General features: G+C 38.2%; 1 protein-coding gene across 4 annotated transcripts in view; it reads left to right on the top strand.

Moving 5' to 3' along the window:
- The window catches only part of DOCK10 (dedicator of cytokinesis 10), a 273,934-nt gene that overhangs the window by 225,372 nt on the left and 24,034 nt on the right, over positions 1–24,528 (top strand). For 3 of the 4 annotated variants that reach the window (XM_027875937.1, XM_027875940.1, XM_027875938.1), the window contains exons 41-50: positions 1,294–1,406; positions 2,474–2,611; positions 5,125–5,307; positions 6,358–6,468; positions 10,766–10,981; positions 13,351–13,408; positions 13,729–13,827; positions 17,765–17,871; positions 18,594–18,716; positions 18,872–18,985. In XM_027875937.1, the coding sequence (XP_027731738.1) occupies positions 1,294–1,406; positions 2,474–2,611; positions 5,125–5,307; positions 6,358–6,468; positions 10,766–10,981; positions 13,351–13,408; positions 13,729–13,827; positions 17,765–17,871; positions 18,594–18,716; positions 18,872–18,985 (1,262 nt within the window). The remainder of the gene's footprint in view (positions 1–1,293; positions 1,407–2,473; positions 2,612–5,124; positions 5,308–6,357; positions 6,469–10,765; positions 10,982–13,350; positions 13,409–13,728; positions 13,828–17,764; positions 17,872–18,593; positions 18,717–18,871; positions 18,986–24,528) is intronic. The other variant, XM_027875941.1, reaches the window with a different exon arrangement.

The following is a 24,528-nucleotide window of genomic DNA, read 5'->3' as shown; positions in this document are numbered from 1 at the left end:
AGTGAGAAGGAACTCTACTAAGAATGTAGATACATAAAGTGGCACAGGGAATGGAGTCTTAAATCAGGAGTCAGAAAGACCTGAGTTCAAATCTGACACTTACTACCTGTTGTGACCCTGGGAAAGGCACTTTACTTCTGCCTGCCTGAGTTTCCTCATCTGTAAAATGAAGATAATTATAGCACTTACCTCCCAAGGTTGTTGGGAGGAAAAATTGAGTTATTTGCAAAATGCTTTGCAAACCTTCAAGTGCTATATAAGGGGGGAAGGAACAAGCATCTATATAGCACCTACTATGTGTCAGGCACTATGCTAAGCACTTTTTATAAATGACTATTATAAATGCTAGCTAATACCAGTTCCTTTGGGCTGCTGAGTATCCCGTGGAAGGAGGTAAAGCTCTCTTTCTCAGAAAGGTGTAAAAATGTCATCTTTGAGTGGCAAGTCATGCAATATCAGGAGATCTATATACTGCAGTCAGGAGGTGGAAGAGAATGCCATCCCATATTTTGTTAAATAGCAACATGGTATGGTGAAAAGAGCACTGGTTCTGGAGGCAGAGGACCAGGTTTCAAATCCTACCTCCTATACTTATGAGTCGTGTGACCTTGAGCAAGTCACATTCCTGGACCCCAGATTCCTCATCTGTAACAAGAAGGAGGTAGACTAGATGATCCTTAAAGACTTTCCAGCTTGGAGACTTCAGATTTTTTAAATGTTAAGTCAAGTCAAAAAGCATTTATAAACTGTTTACTGTGTACCAGGCATCATATAAAGCTCTACGGATAAAAATATAGGCAAAATAACAATCCCTGCCTCCAAGGAGCTTATAGTCTAATAGGGGAGACATGTTAAGGTAGCAACTAAGGCTACCTGACCCACCAAAGGTAACTAATGATCTGTACTTTTTGTAGTCTTCTAATATGGAGGAAAATATCCTGTACCCACTACTCCACAGTAGTCTTATCATCATAGGAATTTGTGTAGCCTGCTTTGTGGAGATAATATGAGGCTGGTTATGAATGAATAAATAGAAAACTAAGGACAAGTTACCAATACTTGTTATGGAGGGAAATAGATCACTTTGGCTCTTTAAATCTTCATTTGGAATACAAAGAAAATACTGAGTTGCAAAATTAGCCAATGAGGTAATCTGAGTGAATAGGAAATCTTTGGTTTGAGAAATGATTGGAAGATACTAGATCACTTTGAATCTGCTCCTCAGACAAATGTCTTTTACCGGATGAAGATCACATTAGAATTTATGTACACATTTCAACTTTTTATACATAGGTAATTCCAATGAAATAGACATTGTGCACCATGTAGACACAGAGGCCAATACCGCCACTGAGGTTTGCCTCACAATTCTGGATCTGCTAAGCCTCTTCATTCGTGTCCACCAGGTGAGTCTCATAGGGGCACTCTCCTCAGAAGAGCGAAAAGATTGCAACAGGGGAAAGTTTAGTGGGTATGTGATGTCACCTAGCCATAGCAGAACATCATGGAGCAAAATGTCATCAGGAGTTTTGTGACAACAGTTGGACCTGAATTGACTGTTTCAACACTACGAAATAAAAACTAGGCTCTAAGAGAAGTAAGTTGATTAATGGTGTTGGATAATGACCTGGACATTACTCTGGCCAGGTATTAAAAATGGCTGCCTATTATTTCCTTTGGGAAAGACAATTTGGTGAAGAAAAGCCAGAGTGAAAATATGACTTATCATGCCTTCTGAAATAAAGAAAGATACAAAGAGGAATTATGCAAGTCAAGCTTACAATAGGCAAATCCTGTCTGAGGACCACAGCTGGTAAGTTTAGCAAAGAGGAAAGTTTGCATCAGGGGACTGCTGGATTCATTCACTCATTCAACCAGCAGACATTGTCTGAATACTTATTATCTATACAGCACTGAGACCAAAAAAATGAAACAATCCCTGCCTTCAAGTAGCTTACATTCTATCAGGTAGGAGAAACAATACAGAGGATCTAGGATCCCATCACTGTGGGTTTTCCCTACAGAGAACTTGGTCAAAATAGATCTACGGCTGCCTGTGCTTGTTGTCCATGTTTTCCCACTAATTCACCAAAGGAATCCACCAATTTGAATACCTATTATCATAGGAATTTGTATAGCCTGCTTTATGGATATAATATGGGGCTGGTTATGAATGAATAAATAGAAAACTAAGGAGCTGCTCATTTTGCAGATAGGAAACTAAGACCCAACACTTATCTATGGTAGTGGTAGGCAAAGCAATGAGTAAGACTCAGATCACCTAACTACCAGACCTGTGGTCTTTTAATCAGCCAGTTAACAAGCAGTACTATTATGTGCTTAGCACTAGGGATACAAAGAAAGGCAAAAAGGTGTTCCCTGTCCTCGAAGAGCTCACATTGTAATACAGGAAACGCACGAAAATTTCAGGCTCTTCTACTTATTTATGATCACTTTTCTGTTAATTTCCCAGAGACATCTCCAGCAATCTGAATGCCAGAATTCAATGATGAAAAGGATTTTTGATACCTACCTTCTCTTTTTACAAGTGAATCAGTCGGCAACTGCTCTGAAACATGTTTTTGCTGCATTAAGGTTGTTTGTATCGAAGGTAATAATGCCCTTATACTCCAGTGAAGTTTGTACCCTGATACATGCCTCTGACCTATATGACATTGTGTAAATCTAAACATTGAGGAGTGGAGATGCACGTGTGAAGACCTGTTCAAAAATATTTTGGTTATTGTTAATTGTAGGGGGAAGAATATAATTTTTAAAAAAAGAAAATGGAAGCAGATTTTGAACAATAATCTCAAATTGGGCCAATAACTTTGTCAAGTGCATCTGCTTAACTAGAAGAAGAGATATCTCTATAACCAAGGGTATGCTAGTAAATGTTTAACCACCAGCTCTCTAAAAAATAAGATGTATGTGTGACACACTTTTAACTTTAATTTGCCTTATTAATATTTTCTCCATCATTTTCTTAAGTCTAGACAATCAACAAAACAATAAATCAAGCCCTGATTTGTGGCATTTGCCAGTTTCTGAGGTATAAATGTTCACACTGAAAATTGAACAACAGCAGGCTGATTAGAGTTGGCTCCCACATATCCCTGCCTACAATCCTGGTGGCAGAGGCAGCTGTAGCACAGATAATAATAGTAATAATCACAATAGCTCAAATTAAAATGACACAAAATTTTCCTCACAGTCCCATGAGGGTGATAACATGAGCTTTTTTATGCCCATTTTGCAGGTGAGGAAACTAAAGGTCAGATGTGGAACTGACTGCTCTAAGGTTACACATTAACTAAATGGCCAAATTTATCTCCAGCTATCATACCTTTCTTGACTCAAATAGCCCAACAAAATCTTGGGAAATATGGGGGTGGTATCATGATAGAATGCTGGAAGACCTGAAACTCCTAGGTACGTGACCCTGAGCAAGACATTTAATCTCTATGAGGTCCCACTTCCTCATTTTTAAAATGGGGATGGCAGGTTCAAATGAGAAAATGCAAATTTTTGTTTTGTTTTATTTTTGGGCAATTGAGGTTAAGTGACTTGCCCAGGGTCACACAGCTAGTTAAGTGTCAAGTGTCTGAGGCCAGATTTGAACTCAGGTCCTCCTGACTTCAGGGTTGGTGCTCTATCCACTGCGCCACCTAACTGCCCACAAGAAAATACACATTTTAAAGCACCAACCAAGTTTAAACTGTGTGTCCTATCTCTGGCAGCCCAAGGTTCAAGTAGTCATCATTCAAGTCACCAAGTAAGGAATGTGTGACAATTGTCGTACCTCCTCATTGACAGCAGACTCCCAACCCCCATTGGGGGACCCACAAAGTCCACCTGTCATTATCTCAGTGATTGGGCCAGTGCCTTAGGGCTTGGTGACAGCCAGACATTTTAGTTGTGATTTTGTAAGTTAGAACCCAGAGTAAGATCCACTGTAGACTTACTCCTCATGATTCATGGGGTACAGTGGCCCCCAGAGTAACTAATTGGGTACAGTGCCAGCTTTTGCTCAAGTTACCACTTGGATGGCTACTTGTGACTATTGCCCCGTTAGATATAAAGACCTGCCACACCTTGTACATAGTCACAAGAAGCAATGTTGTGAGCTCTTCTCTGGAACTGAGCAGCAAACGCTTCTCTAGATAGCTGGGTGGAACGATGGGTAGAGACCTGATCCTGGAATCAGGAAAACCTGAGTTAAAATCCTGCCTCAGTTACTCCCTTAGCTATGTAACCCTGGGAAAGTCACTTAAATACAATCTGCCTCCATTTCCTCATCTGCAAAATGGGGAGTGACAATGGCACCTACTTCCTAGAGTTGTAGTGAGGATTAAATGAGATAAAGTTTATAAAATGTCTTGCAAAGGCTTTGTAAAGTATTGTATAAATGTTATTATTAAAGTTCCCTCTTGTCCTGCCTTTTACTAGCAGTCACTCACCCTGACCTCAGAGTGATCTCCACCTTTACCCTACCCCTATTCTTCTTCCAACTCCTTGCTCAGAAGAAGATTGAGTATATTTGCCCAAAAGGGTCATACTTGCTTGTCAGAAGATGCCAAGGTGCCTCCAATGATGTCTCATCGTTACTTGGTTCACCGCCATGAAGTGCAAGAAATTCTCTAAGTTACGTTCCTATCCAATAGTTTCATAAATACTCACAGAGTTTGTGGAATTGTATACAGAAATACAAATGATTGTACTACATAGACATATAGTCTTTCTGTTCTAATTGTGTATCTCCCTTCACATCATGTGGAATCCTTTGCACATGGCAATAGTTTCAACTCCAACCCGCTAGCACATTTCTAAATAAAAACCAGTGGTGCAACTCATGTTGGGCGAGTAGGTAGTGGGCTTCAGAAGGTGGTCTGAGATATTTTAGATTGATGCCAACCAGCTAGCACAGTGTAGCAACAAGTAAAGTCACCCCACTTTGGGCAAGAAAAATATTATCGTAACTTTGATAAAAGTAATTATATCCTCTCCATTTGTGTGAGATACAAAAGGTAAGCAAAAGCAGGAGCGTTGTTAAGGGACTTTTTTTAAAGTTTGAAGGAATGGAGAGAGATGTTAGCTCTGCTCAGTCTGTCTTTCATTTTTTAGTTTCCTTCAGCATTCTTTCAAGGGCAGGCCGACCTCTGTGGATCGTTTTGCTACGAAGTCTTAAAATGCTGTAACCACAGGTCACGGTCAACTCAGACAGAGGCCTCCGCACTCCTGTATTTCTTCATGAGGAAGAATTTTGAATTTAACAAGCAGAAGTCAATAGTCAGATCCCACTTACAAGTAAGTCTTGCCAATTTTTAGGGCTAGCTGCCCCCAAAGCTACTGATCAGCTCTCTATGACAAGCAACCTTGGGTGGGTAACATCATTCCCATCAGGCAATCAATTAGAGGGGCAACTGGAATCCCTCTACAGGATGCCTCTGACACGTACCCCCAAATACCCCCCCTTGAGGAGTAGACAGCTGGGAAAAATAGGGAGGAACCAATGTTTTCCATTCCATCTGCAGAACAAGAGCTTTGGACAGGCTTGGGAGTAAGAGTAAGTCATGAGAAAAAGGAGTTCTAAATGTCCCTACTTTCCTACCTTTTCCTAGGTCTGTCTCCAGACCTACCATTAGAACAAAGCCCCTGCTGAGTAGGGATTGTTTCACACTGTGTACCTGTATTGCCAGCACCTACCACAATGCTTGGCATATACTAAGAGCTTAATAAATACTTATTGATTGATCGAATGATTGATTAACTTCAAAACCTCTAGGCATTCTGAGCTCCTGCCAGTCTGGCTTCAGGATATATAATGTTTCTTCTCCAAATATTTCAAAAGATCTGGTTTCATTTAGAGTGGGTACTCCTTCCACCAAAGCAGATCATAGCCCCTCCTTGCATGCCTTAATAGACAGCCTTGCTGAGTTCGTGTGGATGAAAAAAAAAAATGCTATCATCTGGTGGCCATCTATCTTTTGATGAACCTCTCCCAGCTTAGCTAGGCAGGAAAATCTTGGATAAGAGATGCACAGTCTCTGCTTGGGCCTGAGCTCAAAATCTTTCCAGCTTACAGAATGTGCCAAAATTCAAGGTCCCAATGGCAGAGTTTTCTAGAAATCAGAGTCCACAAAACACCAAAGTGGTCTCCTTGTAATAGATACACATAAAAACCTTTACTAGAGTGCTAACTAGTCATTTTAATGAATGGTAAAGAAGGACTTCCATAGTTGGACCCACTGGAGGAATATTCTTAGGTCCACTGTGTCCTATGCGTGTGTGTAAGCAGGATGGGGCTACTTCTGAAAATGTGTTTGTTTTTTTATTTTATTCTGCTTTCTCTTCTAGCTCATTAAGGCTGTAAGCCAGTTAATAGCTGATGCAGGAATTGGAGGATCCCGGTTTCAACATTCCCTTGCAATTACAAATAATTTTGCCAATGGAGACAAACAAATGAAAGTAAGAAACGCTTTGTATCCTTCTCTATGCACATTAGGAAGAAAGGTGAAATGTAATCTAGAGAGTGGTGTGATTTCCTACCAATTGAAACATTAATTGCACTTTAAAAAAACAACAACTTCAGGTGGGTACTGTGCTGTTAGTGGTTCTAATGAGAAGTTTTGATTTTTTTCTCATGATGCCAGTGGAATCAAAGAGAATGCTTTATGAAATAATTATCACACATCAGAGAGAGATTTGATGCTCAGCTTTATCCAAGCTAACCCCAATTATGCACATTATACTTCTTACCCTTTTCTAATTCTAGTCAATAATTAATTGTATTATAATTAATAATAAAATATAAATAAATGATATAAAATAAATAAATAATTTAAAAATCAAATTGAATGTAATAATTAAATAATTAAATGGTAGTAGATTAATTAAATAAATAAGAAGAAGAAAATAATTAAAACAATTGTTTACTAAATAAACTGGGCTAAGTAAAAATTGGGGAACAAGGAAAGGCAACGTTTTCATAACATCTTTTTTTAAAGCTAATTTAACTTTTTTTTCTCACCCACACTCTTGGTATGGAGAAGTGGACGTTCAATCCAGGCTTCTTCCAGGCCTGTGATGGTAAGATGTCGGACTCATACAAAATGACCATTGAGTTCTCCAGTATGGTATTGATGCCCTTCATTCCACATTTCATATAAGCCTCTCTTAAACATGCTTCTCCTTTAGGAGAGGTTGCAGTGACAAATTCTTTAGTTTGGTGGACCTTCAAAGCCTGCCTCCAGACAACCCTACCAGGTTTCTTACTTATTCTATCACTTATTGTATCATACTGCCAAATTGGCCAAATTGGTACCATCTTCAGCCTCCCTGCTTTTGAATGGAGCACATCCCATGCCAAAGATGGACTCCTGCTTCATCTCTGCCTCTTAAATGTTCAGTCAGTCAATAAATGTTAAGCACCTACTGCATGCCAGGCACTGTGTTAAGCACTGGAATCTTTATCTTTAGCTTCCTTTATGGTTCAGTTCATGAGCCACCTCCTCTGGGAAGCCTCTCATGATCCCCCTCATTTTAATTGTTCTCTCTCTTCTCAAATGTCATGTGTATGGCTATCTGTTTACATATTGTATCCCCCACAGTGGAAGATAAGCACTCTATCCTCTGTACCACACTTCCTCAGTACTCATAGTAGGTGCTTAATAAGTGCTTATTGGATTGAACTGAACTACAAGATTTATCACTTGTTGTTGAATCATACACACACACATACACACACACACACACATACACATCCCCCTGGGTTCCATCATCATCATCATCATCATCATCATTAAAATAGTAACTTACATTTATGTAGCACTTTATCATTTAAAAGTAATTCATAATTATCCAATTCAATAAGTATTTGAATCACATAAGTGAGACCGTCTTAGTCATTGAGAGTAGAAAGACAGCAGCAAAGGCCCTTATTACCTCAAGGAACTTAATAGTCCACTGAGGGAAAAGACATGAGCATAAATAATTATGATACAAAGGAGAGAAGGCTTGAGCCTTACAACTCTCTGAAGTGTGTAATGCAATATTATACCCATTTTACAGATGAGGATACTGAGGCTCAGAATGGGTTATATGATTTCCATGTGGTTGCCCAACTAAGAAGCAGAAAAACCAAGATTTAAACTAATCCTCCCTGACTATAAATCCAGTGCCCTTGCCACATTGTTGTGATGTTATTGCTGTAAGGAACATGAAAACTCAAAACCTAGTGCAAGTATCATATTTTAGTTGACTAAGTCCTTATTCACATTGTTTCTGTGGACTCTGTCTAGTGATGGGTCATCATTTTGTATGTGCCCATTGGGTTCAAGTGCACAGCCTTTGTGGATATGAAACGAAACAGCTAGGTGGCACAGAGAACCAGGTCTAGAGTCAGGAAGACCTGAGTTCAAATTCAGCCTCAGTTACCTACTTAGTTGTGTGACCCTGGGCAAGTCACTTAACCCCTATTTCCGTCAGTTCCTCATCTGTAAAATGGTAGTACACTGGAGAAGGAAATGACAAATAACTACAGTATCTTTACCAAGAAAACCCCATGGACAAAAAGTCCATGAGCTCAAGTATAATCAGACATGGCTGAGTGACTGAACAACAACAAATAATATGAAACAGAAAGTCTCGCCACAAATACTTAGAACAGAGATAGTGATCTGTTCATAATCTTGTTTTCTGCCTCTACTTTTAATCATCCTCAAATCCCCTATCACTTATGAGCAGAAAGCACTCCAGTGTTATCATTAGAAGACTTAGTTTAGAATCTAAGCTTCAAACCTTTACTAGCTATGTGACCTTAGGCAAGTCATATAATGTCTTTGAGCCTATTCCTTCATCTGTAAAATGGGAACAATAATATCCTAGCTACTTCATGAAGTTTTGAGGAAAGCATTTTGTAACTCATAATGTGCTACTTAAATTTAAGCTATTGTAAATGCCATTTGAGGGTAAGCTCCTTGAGGGCAGGGACTGTTTCATTTCATTGATTGAGATCTTCCCTTTCACTTGAAGACCTGCTTTATTTGTTAAACCTTTGTACCCTAGACAACTTAAATATAGTAGGGGGAAAGGGAAAAAAGTGGTTCATGTGTATGTGCATGCACTGAGTGGAATCATAGAATTACAGATCTTCAAAGCCAAAAGGCACCTTGTTGTTGTCGTTCAGTCATTTAATCATGTCCAACTCTTCATGACCCCTTTAGGGGTTTTCTTGGCAAAGATACTGGAGAGGTTTGCCATTTCCTTCTCCAGTCCATTTTACAGATGAGGAAAATGAGGCAGCAAAGTTGACTTGCCCAGAGTCACACGCTAGTATCTGAGGCCAGATTTGAACTCAGGTTTTCCTGACTCCAAATCTAGTGCTCTATCCTTTGCACTGCCTAGCTGCCCACATAGGCACCTTAGAGAGTATTTATTTTGATCTCCTCACTTGCAGATAAAACAACTGAGGCCCAGAAAATCACAAGATCATGGATTTAAATCTGGAAGGAACCTGAGAAAGAACCCAGCCCCCTCATGAGGAAACTAGACCCAGAGGGGTAGAAATGGCTTCTCTAAAGTGGTACAATTGATGAGCTGCAGAGCTGGAACTTGAACACAGGTCCCCAGCTCCAAGCCCCCTTTTCTTTACATTACATTTGCCAAAGTATAATAGTAGCAGCTAGTTGGCATAGTAGTTATAGAGCTGAACCTGGAGTCAGGAAGACCTGGATTGGACTCTGGCATCAGACAGTAGCTGTATTACCCTGGGCAAGTCACTTAACCTCTATTTGCCTCTGTTTGCTTATCTGTAAAATGGGGATAATAATAGCACCTACCTCCCAGGATTGTTGTAAGGATCAAATGAGATAATATTTATAAAGCACAGTGCTGGCACACAATATAATAAGTGTCTAATAGATGCTCATCTCCTTCCTGCTTTCCAAAGGAGAAATGGATTCAGAAGTCTTACCTCCCATCCTGAAGCACAAAGCCTTCTGGACATCCACACACATGCACAGTCACACACATGTGCCCCTCACACATTTCTGTGCCCCTGCTCTTCCATTCTCACACAAGCTGTATCTTTCTCCACCCTTCTTCTCCAGTAGAGTAGCACCTGTATCACTAGTGTATGACCCAAATGATAGCAAAGCAAGCCATAAACATGACTTAAAATAACCTCAGTTTTGAATGCTCCCGACACTGACCTCTGAGTGCGTACCAAGGCCAACTCAGAGTTACTAGATTGTATGCTCCATGAGAGCAGGGGCTGTTTCTTATCAGAACCCACCCCCTACAGGTAACAAAGGAATCTACAGATGGTTGGTTGGTTGGTTGATTGTTGTCCTTTGTTCTCAAAGAGGATTAAAATGACATCACTACGTTGGCATTGAGGTGCAGTGTGTCAGACGGTGGCTGACCCGACCAACATGAGCTTGGAAGGCTTTACCACAGGTCAGGCATGAATAGTCCCTATGAAACACTGGAGTGGAGATGGCGCCGCATTTGTGCATCTCGTGTTTCTTTTGAGCTACTACTATTCTTCTACACTCATAGAGCACAATGTCTTCTTTGATGCTGAGCAGTCTTGTATCAGTGTCTCCCATATCTCACAATCGATTCCAAAGTTCTTAAGAGAGGCCTGCATATATTTGTTGAATGCGGGCTGTTACATAAATGCCAGTGGCACAGGCAGATATTGTAAGAAGTGAAATGAGGTCAAGAGGGTTTTTGTTTACCCGGGATTTTGTCTTCTCCAAAGAACAGTCATTTCCCAGCAGAGGTGAAAGACCTAACGAAACGCATTCGGACAGTCCTCATGGCAACAGCTCAGATGAAGGAGCATGAGAAAGACCCTGAGATGCTGGTGGATCTCCAGTACAGCCTGGCAAACTCCTATGCAAGCACCCCAGAGTTACGAAGGACGTGGCTAGAAAGCATGGCCAAGATTCATGCAAAAAATGGAGATTTGTCAGAGGTAATTTAAGAAGCTGTGGTCATTCAATTTGATCTATTTTTCTTTTAAAAATAATTCTTTTCATTCAACAGAGTGCTTTACGAAAGATTTGGAAAACTCTAGATTTAGAGTTGAAAAGGATTTCAGACCATCTAGTCCAGCTCCCTCCCCATTTTACAGATTAGGAAACTGAAGCTCAGGAAGGTCAAGACTTGGCCCAGATCTCACATGCAATAAGTCAGAAGCAGGTTTGAACCCAGAACCTCTTACTCTGGAGCCAGTACTCTTCATTATTAGATTTCTTTCTTTTGGCTTGAATAATACTCAAACAGTATGTTGCTTACATTACATTTGCATGTAGAATCCAAGAAGTCCTCAGTCCTAGTCTAAAGAGTCAATTAAAAGTCATTTATTCAGAAAGAGAAGGGAAGTGGGAGGTCAATAATTCATGCTAGTACAATTGTATTCAAAGCTATTACTGATTTAAAATACTTAACTAAATTCCAAATCCCTGCCATTGAGAATTGAGTAATGGCAGGAGATAAAGGCCCTTCATCATCACCCCAAAGTATATAGGTTTGCCTTTTATGGTGGAAGACAAATCTTCACTAAAATTAGAATTGGCTTATGCATGTATCATATTGACATCTGAGTCCTTACCCAAGGCTTTACCCCAACTCTCAGCAGACCTTCCTCACTCATGAGTAAGGAGCAATCCAAAGAAGCAGAAACCCAGGATAGGGTGATCTTTTCTCCTCTGAATCTTTATTTAAATAACAGACTAGGGAAAGTTCTCCACCTGAAACAAGGAACAACCTATAATAGTGTGTAAGTCAAAACCTGGATTTCTATGTAGAAAAAAGTCAAAATCTAGACTTTTACGCAGGGAAATATTTCCCCAGTAAAATGTGAGCCTCCCTGTGACCTGAAGAGGTCAAACATTTGGGACCTGAGCAGTGTGCTAGGCATGCTTCAGGACATCAAGGAAAAAGGAAACATCATTCTTGTCTTCAAAAAATTCTAGTCTTTGAATTACAAATAAAGATTACATAATCAAGTGATGTGGTACCAGTTTTTAGTGCATAGCATAGCCCTTCCAAAAGATCTAATAAATGATAAATAAGTGGAAAGTAACAATCAATGAATTGACTCAAATTCATCACAAGAGCTCAAAGAAGAGAGAAAGACCCCTGGCAGTAAGAGTAATAAGGGAAAGCTGTATGCTTACTCCCACGTTGAGTCACAGTAGCATCAGTGTTCATTTTAGTGCTTGGATATTATTAAGAAATGAGGATAATTGTTTAAGGGACAAAATGAAAAGACAGAGCTTGTTTGGGTGTTGAGGGGAATCTAATTTTACATAATATGGAGCTCTAGAAAGGTTCAAGTGAAATTAGTAAATTTTCTCAGAAAGAAAATGGCAGTTAGGTGAATTAATACAAGGGTGGGTGACAGTATACCAGACTTGGATTCAAAGCCTGCCTCTGGCACTTCCTTGCCATGTGACCATGAGCAGCAAGTCATTTCTCCAAGCTTTGGCTTCCTCATTGGTAACACAGGGGTAAAAATACCTGTCATACCTACCTCACAGGTTGTGGAGCTGAACTGAAATCAGGCACATAGGCCATTTAAAAAAGTGAAACTGCTGTCAAACGGCAGGTATTATAGACTGGTTTTGTCAACGTCCTCTATAAGTTGTTTATCCTGAACTAGGCACATTCCTGAGGAGTTCTTCCCTCCCCATAAATACCCCACTCCTCCACCCTCCAAGAATTGCTTCTTTTAAAAAAGAGCTGAGAAATTCGATTCTTTTTTGGCTTTAAAGATAGTAGATAGTAAAACCTACATTTTTCATGGGTTGTTTATTTTTAATTTAAATATTTCAATACAACCCTAATACTAAACAAAATAACTATATTTACTATTAACTATTTATATTTAAATCAGTTTAAGTGCATAAAGTATCATATCTCTTTTTTGCTTCCTCCTTCTAAGTCTCCATTCCTTTTTCATTACTTTTCCTCTTATGTGGTTGTAGGCAGGGTACACTCTATTTTTCTGGTTATTTTTTTTGTTCAGTTTGCATTATTTCATGACGGCCTTTGCCTATATATCTATATTCCTCGTACTTGTCCATCTTAATTGAGTTATAATGTTCCATTACATTAATGTACCACAATGTAACTATTTCCCTGTTATTGTACATTAAAGTTGCTTCAATTTTCTTTTCTAACTTTCTTACTTTTCTTTCTTTCTAACACATGATTGTGTTAGGAAATCTTTGAACAGGCAGCTCTTTGTTTTGATAATACTACCAGCATAATATTCCCAACAACGGAAGTATTGTGTCAAACATTGCTTTCTAACTTGTATTTTCTTTCTTGTTCCAGGCTGCTATGTGTTATATCCACATAGCTGCCCTCATCGCAGAGTACCTGAAAAGAAAGGGTAAGATGAATATGATTAAAACAAATGAAACCAGAAATTATGAATGTTATAGCATCATTTAAAATTCATGCATCATTTTAGACTACATCAGTCTCTTGCAGTGTTTTTTTTAAGTTGACTTGCACTTTTTATACATTTCCAATTAAAATGTGATACTAAATTTTAACTCCATAGCATCATAATGCTATTCATTTTTTGTTAAACAATAAGCTTCTTAATACTAAATGAGAGTACCTCATTGGTTAGTGACTTGTGACTTAATATGCATGTATTAACACAAGATGGTAGTATTATCCTAACATCATCTCGCACTGCCATAGGTTACTGGAAAATGGAAAAGATTTGCTCATCAGCTATGTTCCCGGAGGATGTTCACATCTGTGATAGCAATCAGTTACTAACAACTCACAATGGAGGAAGTGAGTGTTCTAACCGTGCGTGCCTGTTTATGCGTCAAATAACATGACTTAGTCAATCAAGCCACCTTGTGTATTCAAAGGGGAATGTCTCCAGTGTGCCTGTTGAAACAATGGTGTCTCAAGCCCAAATCATGCATGATTGACTTGTAGCAACCAAAAGCAGTGGGCATTCTGAAATCTTGCCTTAGAATTCTGAAGGTCAGGTAATTGACACTTAATCACTGTCCTCAACAAACGATGTCGCATGTGATTTATATGATTGATATGGCAAGCCATGGTCATAGATTACTTCCAACCTGCATGTTGCCCCACCATTGGAAGTCTTAACAATTTTACTCTGAAATGGATGAGTCTCATTGTTTGCCTTCTCAGCGAGTGTGGGAAGGGTGGGAGAGAGAGAGAGAATCTGAAACTTTTTTTAAAGTTAAAAATAATAATAATAAATAGATTTTTTTTAAAAAGAAGACTAAAGTAGGAAAGACCCAGGTTATTTTAAAAAAATGAAATGGATGAGTCTCTAAGATTCACAAGGACAGGTAAGAAACCTGATTTACTTCAACTTTGCAGTGCCTAAGACTTTGGCAGACACACCATAGGTATTTTTAAAAATCTGTGGAATTTGAAATTATTGAATGTGCATTTCAGATTGCCAGTAAACTTTAATTTTATATCAAACATTTATTTACATTAAACTTAAGACATATTAAAAACATAAATGCAAAATAGACTAACTTTTATACTTTTATTTCTGTGTAAAGAATATTGTAGATTTGAATTTCAAAAAACATAATTAGCGATTAAGAATTTTCAGCACAGAAGAAAGCTATGATCTATCTCTCTGTATGTGTATATATATGTACTGGGAAAGTTATTTCTCCAAAGAATCACAGGATGTCAGAGTTGAAAGGGGCTTCAGTAGCCACATAGTCCAACTTATACCCAAAAGGGAAAGGCAATAGGCATTTCTTCAGTGCCTACTGTATGCCAGGCACTGTTCTAGGCACTTTACAAATATCTCATTTGATCCTCATAGCAACCCTGAGAGGTAGGTGCTCTTATTATCCCCATTTTACAATTGAGGAAACTGAGGCAGATAGAGCTGAAGTGACTTCTTAAAGGTCACACAGTTAGTAAGTTTCTAAGACTGGATTGGAGCTCAGGTCTCCTGGTCCAGTTCCCTATCCACTGTGCCACCTAAGTACCTCAAAAGGAATTCCAATGATAATACACCTGACTGGTGGTCACCTAGCCTCAGCACAGAGATCTCAGAAGAGAAAAACCTTACTGCCTCCTGAAGCCGCCCATTCCACTTTTGTATGTTCTTAATTATTAGGAAGTTTTTCCCCTTGACATTGAGCCTAAGATTGTCTTTTTGTTATTTCCATGTAGCTTCTGGTTCTTCCCCTTTGGAAGCTGGATTTGAACTCAGGTCTTCCTAATTTCAGGTCCAGTGCCTGCTCCGCTATATCACCCAGCTGCCTCTACTACTATACCACTCTGCCTCTCTAAGGCATGAATGATGCCTTTTAAATAGTGCACATAAAATGAAAAGAAGTCTTTATGAATCAGCAGTTAAAATCCCTAAGTGAAATATAGCTTGAGACTTCAGACTCATGATTTCAGAATCATTACTGGTGGCTTCCTTTTTACAAGCACAGAATCTTTCACCAAAGGATCTCAGCTCATTTTATAAATGAAGTTGTTGGACAAAGACACAGTTCAAATGCAAGGAGGTAGAAAAGAGTGTAGCCAGAGAAACTTGATAGCTGTCTTCTCATTTTTGAAAACCTATCACACAAAAGTGGGAATAATCTTGTTCTGCCCAGTCCCAAAGGGCTTATCCAGGAAAAATTGGAAGGAAAGGAGGAGTGGACTTACCGAGAGACAAATTTAGGCTTCATATACGTGAAACTTCCAAATAATTAGACCTTTCTGGGGGCCTGTCATAGCAGGATCCTCACTGAAGGTCTTTCAAATAAGGTTTGAGGGCAATTTGTTAGATTTGTCATTAAAGGGATTCCTGTTCAAGTGCATGTTCAAAAAACTGGCCTCTGGGGTCCCCCCTTACTCAGAGTCTATAATTTTAAGGCTTTTTCAATTGAGGGTTCAAGTGTTTTTGGTAAAGCCATATCTGGTTCTCTTAAGTGCTTACTGGGATTTTCTCATATGGAAATTCACTCCAATGGTACAACTTATAATCCCCAAGTCATTAGTACTTCATCTTCATGAATTACCAGGGCTCAAAAAAATTGATCCCCTCTTGGCCAAACTTCTCATGAAGACCTTCTCAAAACTAACTAAGTTGGTCCTCACATGGTAGACATACAATACATCTCTAGACTCATAGTCAAAGCTTTTGCAGTTTGATGGGCCCTTGACAGACCTTGACCTAGCCCTGAAACTCCAAGGACAGCTCTATGCCATAAAGAAGCTAGAGGCATGGAATGAGACTTCAGTGGAGGGTCCAGGCATATGGCCAGTATAAATGTAAGCCATGTTTGCTGTGACATCATATTCATTACATAAGGACTTATCTTCAAAGGTGCCCTTTCGCATGATCAACAAAGACCCATCTCATTTCCATAAAGATTATTCTTGACTTTGATGACACTGAGCTCAATCTTAGCTTTAGAACTGGAAGGGACCTTAAATGTCATCTCCTTCCAATCCACTTATCTTACAGATGAGGAAACTGAGACCAAGAGAGGCAAAGAGACTTTCCCAGTGTAACCTAGGTAAAAAGTGGAAGAACCAGGATTAAAATCCAGGTCCTCTGACAATAAATTCAACACTCTTGTGATTGTCAAGTTCTATAGGAAAAAGGAAGGAAGGAAGGAAGGAAAGAAAGAAAAAAAGAGAGAAAGAAAGAAAGAAGGAAAGAAAATGAAGAGATATGCTAACAAAATGCAATGTCACATCAATTAGGATAGATCATGTTAAGTAGTCATATGAGTCCTCATCATCCCTGTTTACCAACCCCAAGGAAACATTTTATGCTTAGTCATGTAATTTCAGTTATCAAGATTTTACATCAGTCTAAGTGGTCCAGTGTGATCTATTAGCATGCACTACCAGAATAATTTTACTTCTGCTATCCAATTATCCAAATCAGGCAGAATCCTCACTGTTGTTAGGAATGAACAGAGAAAAGAAATGATGAAGGAAATAATAATTCTAGTAGACCAGTTTCTGACAGAAATCCAGCTTCCATCAGGATTATCATTTTTGTCCATGAAGAGTTTGTAATGGAGCCTACTACAACTAGCTACCCCTCCCCAATTTCTCTTGCATAGATTTAGTAATTTAGTAAAAAGAAATCTTTTCTATAACTATCCAAAATGTTAAAAAAAAACATAATCTCTACAATGGATCTATCATATTAGATTCTGCCTAATTAACATACATGTTAACATAGGTTAACCCAAAATCAGCAGTGGGTTGAAGTCTGATCAAAGTTTGATGTAAGGAATACTTCCAGACAATTAGAGTTGTCCCAAAGGGTAATGATCTGCCTCTGGAGGCAGTGGGCTTCCTCTCACTGGACTCTAGGCCATCTATCAAGTAGAGCCTAGAGATGATAATTTGTCAGGAATACCACAGTTGGAATTCCTATTCAGATATTATGGATTGAACTAGGTGACTTTTGAGGTCCTTTCCCATTGTGATCCTCTGTGATTCTCTTGGATGTGATACAGAAAAGATGAAAGACTTATCAAGATGCTACTTGCTGGAAAGAGACTATGTAAAATTGGACTCCATAGTGATGAATAAGATTATTCTTTGCCTAGCAAAACATATTTCACCATGAATAAAAATCATATTTGTTTAGTTCTACTACTACTTCAAAAAATAGTGATAAGAAGAATAATTTTCCCATTCAAATAAAACTTTAATCAACTAATAATAATTTATTTTGCTTTGGCTTTCTCTTCCTAAGGCATGTTTTCTATGGGTTGGCCTGCTTTCCTGAGCATCACACCAAATATCAAAGAAGAAGGAGCTATGAAAGAAGATTCAGGGATGCAGGATACACCCTATAATGAGGTCAGGCAAAAATAGAGCTAAACATATAGTAAATGGAACATTGTAAGTTGTCAGATGAACAAAGGATACAACTTTACTCTCATAATGTTAGTATATAGTTAAAGAAGAAAAGGCATCTCAAGACTGGGCAGATGTCAAAAAAAAAAAGTCTATCCTATGATACTTTAACTCAGTTGTACAAAACTGATGTAGGCCCCTGAGACGAAATTCAACCAGATTGTGCATGACCAATCAATCAGCAAGCATTTATTGAGCACTTACTGTGTGCCAGACATGATGCGAAGCACTGAGAATACAAAGAAAAAGCAAAAATAGACTCTGCCCTCAAAGAGTTTACATTCTAAGGAGGGGGAATGTGTATGTATTTCAGAACATTTAAGATAAATAGAGAATATTGGATGGTAGGTGACCTTAGGGGAGTGAGACAGTTGGAAAGGACTTTGTAAGTGGTGGAGTATTATAAAAACATAAGCTGTAATCAACAATGATGACTATATCTTGACCATTTTATGAGCTGGTCACACCTCTTTGATTTAAGGGGAAAAAAACAAACAGAAATCCACCTTCCTTGATTTTATGTCTCCTTTACCTTAGTTCAGGAGTTCATATAAGAAAGTCAAGTTCCAACAAAAAACAAAAAATTCAATGATTTCTTGAACTAACCCTCATTGGAGAACTGCCATATTAACTGTCAAATGCCATTTTAATTTGGGAAATTACAGAATATCTTGGTGGAGCAACTCTACATGTGTGTTGAGTTTCTGTGGAAGTCTGAGAGATACGAGCTTATCGCTGATGTCAACAAGCCCATCATTGCAGTCTTTGAGAAGCAGAGAGACTTCAAAGTATGTTTAGAGAACACTTAATACTGAATTTAAATTCCTCACTTCAAACTGTGTGATTTAAGATAAATCTCTTTATTTTTGTATCAGAATCAGACTGAATGAAAACCTCCAATGTAAAGTTATTGGTGTGTGTGTCTTCTCTTTTCTGGCTTTAGAAATTATCGGATCTCTACTATGACATTCATCGGTCATATCTGAAAGTTGCAGAAGTGGTGAATTCTGAAAAACGACTGTTTGGTCGCTATTATCGTGTGGCATTTTATGGACAGGTAAGTGAAAAGGAAACAGTTTACTTACATAGTAGTAAATTTCATTTGATTTGTTGGATTCAGGCTTTCTTTTTTAATTTTTTTAGAAAACTTAGTTTTTCTTCACATTATACTTCTGTGAATTTAGCTAATTGAGAACCCAAATGGTCAGAGAAACTCATTGGTGTCTTGATAAAGGCAGAGCATAGAACAGTAATTTCCAGCTTCAGGAAAATTGAACTTGTTCTCATTCTTTATTTTATTTCCTGATACCCTGTCCTCCCTGCCTCCCCTAAAAGTATTCTATGCTTTAATGAGTCAACATGGTGTAACAGATAGATAATCACCTTGAAGCCAGGAAGATCTGGGTTCGAGTCTTATTTCTGATTCAGGCTGACTTATATGACAGTGGGCAAATTTTTAACCTATTAGTCCTCTAGATAACTCTCTAAGACCGTATGTTACAGAGAAGTGCTAACTTGCATTGGTAGAAGTAGTTTCCTCACCCGGAAATTTCCTATAGCAATGAATCCCAATCTCACTCTTTACACTTCAGTGACACTCCATGGCTTTAGGTTAGGGAGCTGGCCTTGGTATCAAGAAGCCTAGGGTTCAGATCTTGCCTCAGACATATACTAGCTGTTTGACTATAGGCAAATGATTTAACCTCTCAATGCCCTAGGCTCAGTGTTCCAAAAACATGAGTTACAGATCTGCATCAATAGCTTATACATTGTGATTTTCCATCATGTATGAAATTACAGGTTTAGACTAAAAAATAAAATAAAATTCATTTGATCTTAAGAATTGTTAGAGAAATTCTTATTATCTCTGGAGATAATTGGAGATTCTTGTGCGATATCACAAAACGAGAGCTATGAATATATGGCTTAAAGTCACTCTGTTGTTTTTCTTTTTGATTTCTGCTTCCAAATTACCACTGCTTTTATATGGAAGGTAGTATAATAGTTTGGAATCCTGCCTTGAACTTCATCGCATTTTGAAGCCACAACATCTGAGTTTATATTATAAACTACAGACAAGAACTGACATGTTCTATTCTTCTAAAAGCCAGTCAGCATTACCCTAAAAATGTAACTATTCAAGCATGCATCCTGAATTTTCCCATGCAATCACTGAAATAGGGGTGGGATTAAACAAGTTAATTATTTATATGAGAGCTGGTAGCTACCTCATTATTTTTCAAGGAACCTATCTCAAAGCATTATCCCTGTAAATAAGCATTCTACACCCTTTAAATATGACATGCTAGCCATTAAAGATGACACTAGCCATCCTCCTTTTTTTTTTCTTGCTCTCACTTCAAGCACTATTCCTATGCATTGCTCCTTTATTTCAACTCAACCAATACGTAAGAAACATCCACCATGTGAAAGGTATTGTGCTAGGTTCTTAAACTAAAAAAGATCTTTTTTTTATCACAGTCCCTGCCCTAGAAAAAGCATTTATACTACAGTAGATATTTTCCTTCTCTCTACATCTTCAGGTTATTACTAGAGATGCCACCCCAGTTTAATCATTCAGGATCATTTTCATTGTGTCCTTGGGTGAAAATGTCTCTCCTTGATCCTCCAAATATTATTAAGGAGCTAAGTCTTGCGTAGAAATATTATCTTTTATATAGACAAGTAAAGCATTGAAGTCACTGAGAAGCTACACTTTTCATTTAATAATATAATTAACTTCTATTTGTCCAAAGTATTCCTTTAATCATTCATTCAACATTTATTATATGCCTACCATGTGCAGAGCACTGTGTTAGGCACAGAGGGAGATACAAAGTTTAGGTAAGACATAGCCTTTGTCTTCATGAAACTTATAGTCCAGAAGTCACAAACATAAATAATTATAGTGCCCAAAATTTATGTGTGTGTGTATGTATATATATGTATATGTTTTAATTGCCTATATGAAGTCCAAGGGGAAAGTCCAAGTATCAAAAGCTACATGAAAAAAGTGAGACTTAAGGCACTTGGGCTTTAAAGTCTGTAGCCAAAACAGAACCTTTGTGAGGCAGCAGAAGAAAAAAATTGTTGGGAGATGGGGGAAGGGGAAGGGGAGAGGATGTGGCCGAAAAGGTGACCAAAGATCTACTGAGGAACCCAGAAATGAAAAACCATTTAGATTTTCAACACACGATTAACCAAGAGTCAAGTGGGGAATTATTTTAGCCTTCCTTTACTCATTCAAATCAAAGTTAATTGCAAGTCATGTCATCCTCTCCCTGATGTCATCATGCTCTTGGTCCTCCACTATGATCTATCTCTTCTTTTTTTAAAATTTACTTTATTTTCAATTCACAGAATAAAACAAGCACTTCTATAACACAGTGAAATAAAAAAGATTATCACATATAAAGCTCAAATCTACTATGTACAACTTGCTATTCCTTCCAAATATGTAACAAAATTATGTAAATTTCTTTTTTTTCCTTTTTTTCCTTCCCTCTACCCCCTCCACACCCTCAAGATGGCTACCATTAGACTCAAATATCAGTTCTTTCTCTGGATGCAGATACCGTCTTTCTTCATATGTCCTTTATTTTTAATTTTTGTATTTATACTAGTCAAAATGACATAGTTGCTCCAAATCATTCTTAAAACAATATTGCTGTTACTATATAACTTTAAAATGGGGTGGGGGGAATAATTACTACCCATCCTTACATAATATATAAAAATAGGTTCCCCATCCTTACATAATTAAATCTGTAAGACTCAGAATGAGTAAACAAGTTGAACTGAATCCAGCTGCTTGCTGATTGATTTTTAATGCCCACCTTTGCTCTTTTCTTCTCTTCGTCTTGATGATTCCAGGCTGTGGTAAGTTCTCTGTCCCTGTGCATGCTCTAATACTGCTTACTCTTCCCTAAGTGCAGTTTTTAACTGAAACTTAACTTCCCCATTTTGGTTACTCAGTATGTGATGTCAAAGGTGAGATAATCCTGCTGCTATCCATCTATGAATCATCCTGCATTTATTAAACTAAACTTTTTTCCAATTCCTTGAATTACAAAATTGTATCCGTTGAGTTATGTATGCATTGACATTTTTTGAGCCTTGATCTATACACATGCTCAAGTAAATATATATGTGCATGCACATACATAAGCACATATACCTGGTCTCAAGATGTTTAGGTGACAGTTCTCTGGCTAATCCATTGATAGTCTAGTAACTGGCCTTCTCAAAAGAGCATTCTAGTGTAGTGGCTGGTGTATGGGCCTGACTGACAAGAAGCCTTCGAGCTGAGTTCTAGCCCTGACACTACTACCTAGTTAGCTGTGTGGCTTTGGGGAAGTCACTTCATCTCTCTTGCCCTCAGTTTCCTCAACTGTTAAATGGGAGTATTGGGTCAGATGATCTCCAAGCTCCATTTAAACTCTGAAATTCTACAACACTACAGAATTTGAGGTAGTTGCCCAAGCCTATCTACTCCTCAGGTGACCTGCCAGCATTCCTGTTGTTCCCCAGAGACTGGCATGGGAGCACGCTTTGAACGTGGAAGCACTCTACCTTCATCAAACTCTATCCTGGCCATTTCTCCTGGTCTTCATGCATGAGCAGCAGGAACACAATTCTTTCTTCAAATGACCCTCTCCTAATCAGGGAGGGAATTTTCTTACTGGGTTAATTGCAAAAATGCACAAAAAAGAGATGAGGTCATGAGTCTGGAACATTTGGCAGTCATGAGTTCAAGAGCTAGAAAGAGAATTTAGAGATCATCTAGTTCAGCTCCTGATTTTACAAATGAGGAAATTGAGCCTCAGTGAGCTTAAGTAAGTTACCCTAAGGACACACAAGTAGTAAATGACAAAACTGGGATTCAAACCCAGGTTATCTGACTCCAGATCAGAGTTCTTTCTATTACCTCCCCTCTGCCCCACTTCCCAGATTTAAGACACTGCTGGACATTCCAACAAAGCTACTTTATTCAAAGACAATACTGATACTTAGATACCACATGGATAGCAAGACAGCCAGGGGAATAAGTAAGATCTTCCCAATTAGAATGAGTAGAAACCACAGGAAAATAATAATGAAGAGCAATACCTTCTCAGTAAGCTATAGAAAACATTTTTTTTTTCTAAGTCACAAAGGAGGACGGTTCCAAGACAAAAATGAACCATATAAATTTAAACACAGCCTTTCTGAATTAAAAGAAAAACTACACACTCACAAACACATAAAAAGGAAGGTATTTTGTAGAAACAATAGACTAGAGTTCCAAGCCGAGTACAGAAGGACAAAGGTGTGAAGAATGGACTTGAATAGACCACTTCATCCTTCATTCCAAGGATAACACATACTTAGAGCTTTGTTACAAAGACAGAATCCCAATACAAAACGCTTTTCTTGTCTGTACGTTGTCTGCCAATATACAAATATGTTTATTTGACCAGTGTATACTTTTTTGTAATTCTTTAAATATCACCTCCCTCCCCATTCCAACATCCATGACCCCCATTGGAATATTTTCCACCTTCATATGTAAGTTTGGGATCCTGACAGTTTAACTCACCTACTAAAAGAACATTTGCAAACCCTTATACTAAAGGGAGTGGTGTGGGGGAAGCAGAAGTGGGACAACTGGGATGATCACATTTAAGATGTTTTTATATTTTAAATGTTTAAATTATTCTTTTATCAGATTTCTGAATCATACATCCTAAGAATTCTTTCTGGTTTTTGTTTTTGCTTTTGGATTTTTTTTAATGATGCCACAGTTTCCTAGCTGTATCTGCCAAAAATGCTTATTGTCCTATTAGAAAATATTAACCAGCCTCCAAAACCCAAGTATGCTTTTCTAAGATCACAAGTGTTCAGAGACCAGAGGTGTGTGTTGGAATCAATTGTTAAGTTTTCAGCGTGAACATTTACATCTTGGAAAGTAGCAAAAACTATAGATCAGGGCTTTATTATTTTATTAGTTATCTAGAAAAAAGTAACAGAGAAAATATTAATAATGTGGATTAAACTTAAAAGTGTATCAAGAGTCCTTTTTTTTTTCCTTCTGGAGAACCAGCTGTTAAGAAATTTACCAGCACTGCCCTAGCTAAGAGCCCAGTGTCACATGGAATGAAGATCTAGCTTGTTCTGAGCAGGTGTCATCCTAAGGCACAGAAAATTCAAGCCTCAATCATCATTGTTTAAATTGCACTCAGATACCTTTCCCAAAGGGCCAGATGCAAAACAGGAGTGGCAACTTCCTCCCTCAGGCAAAAAAAAAAAAATAGGAGCAAGCAGGGCATCGTTCCACACTCAATAACAAATGCAACACCAGAATAGATATGAATAATCCACAGGACATGCATAGAATGAGGCTGCAAGAAGAGAAGATTAAACCTGTGAACACTTGGTTATAACTAATCCCCAGGAACAGAAAGCATTCCTTTTTCATGATGTTGCTTTATGTAACTGTAAAATTCACCTGGAAATGGAGAGAACACATGCTTTGAAATCGCGTTACAACAGTTATGGCAACATAGTTTTCCATAAGCTTGTTGCTTTAGTAGAGACATTTGGGGAAATGTTGTTTGCATC

The sequence above is a fragment of the Vombatus ursinus genome, unplaced genomic scaffold (genome assembly GCF_900497805.2).
Source record: "Vombatus ursinus unplaced genomic scaffold, bare-nosed wombat genome assembly UNPS02014810.1, whole genome shotgun sequence".
Classification (NCBI taxonomy): Eukaryota; Metazoa; Chordata; class Mammalia; order Diprotodontia; family Vombatidae; genus Vombatus; species Vombatus ursinus.
This window is presented reverse-complemented; position numbering and strand designations above follow the sequence as displayed.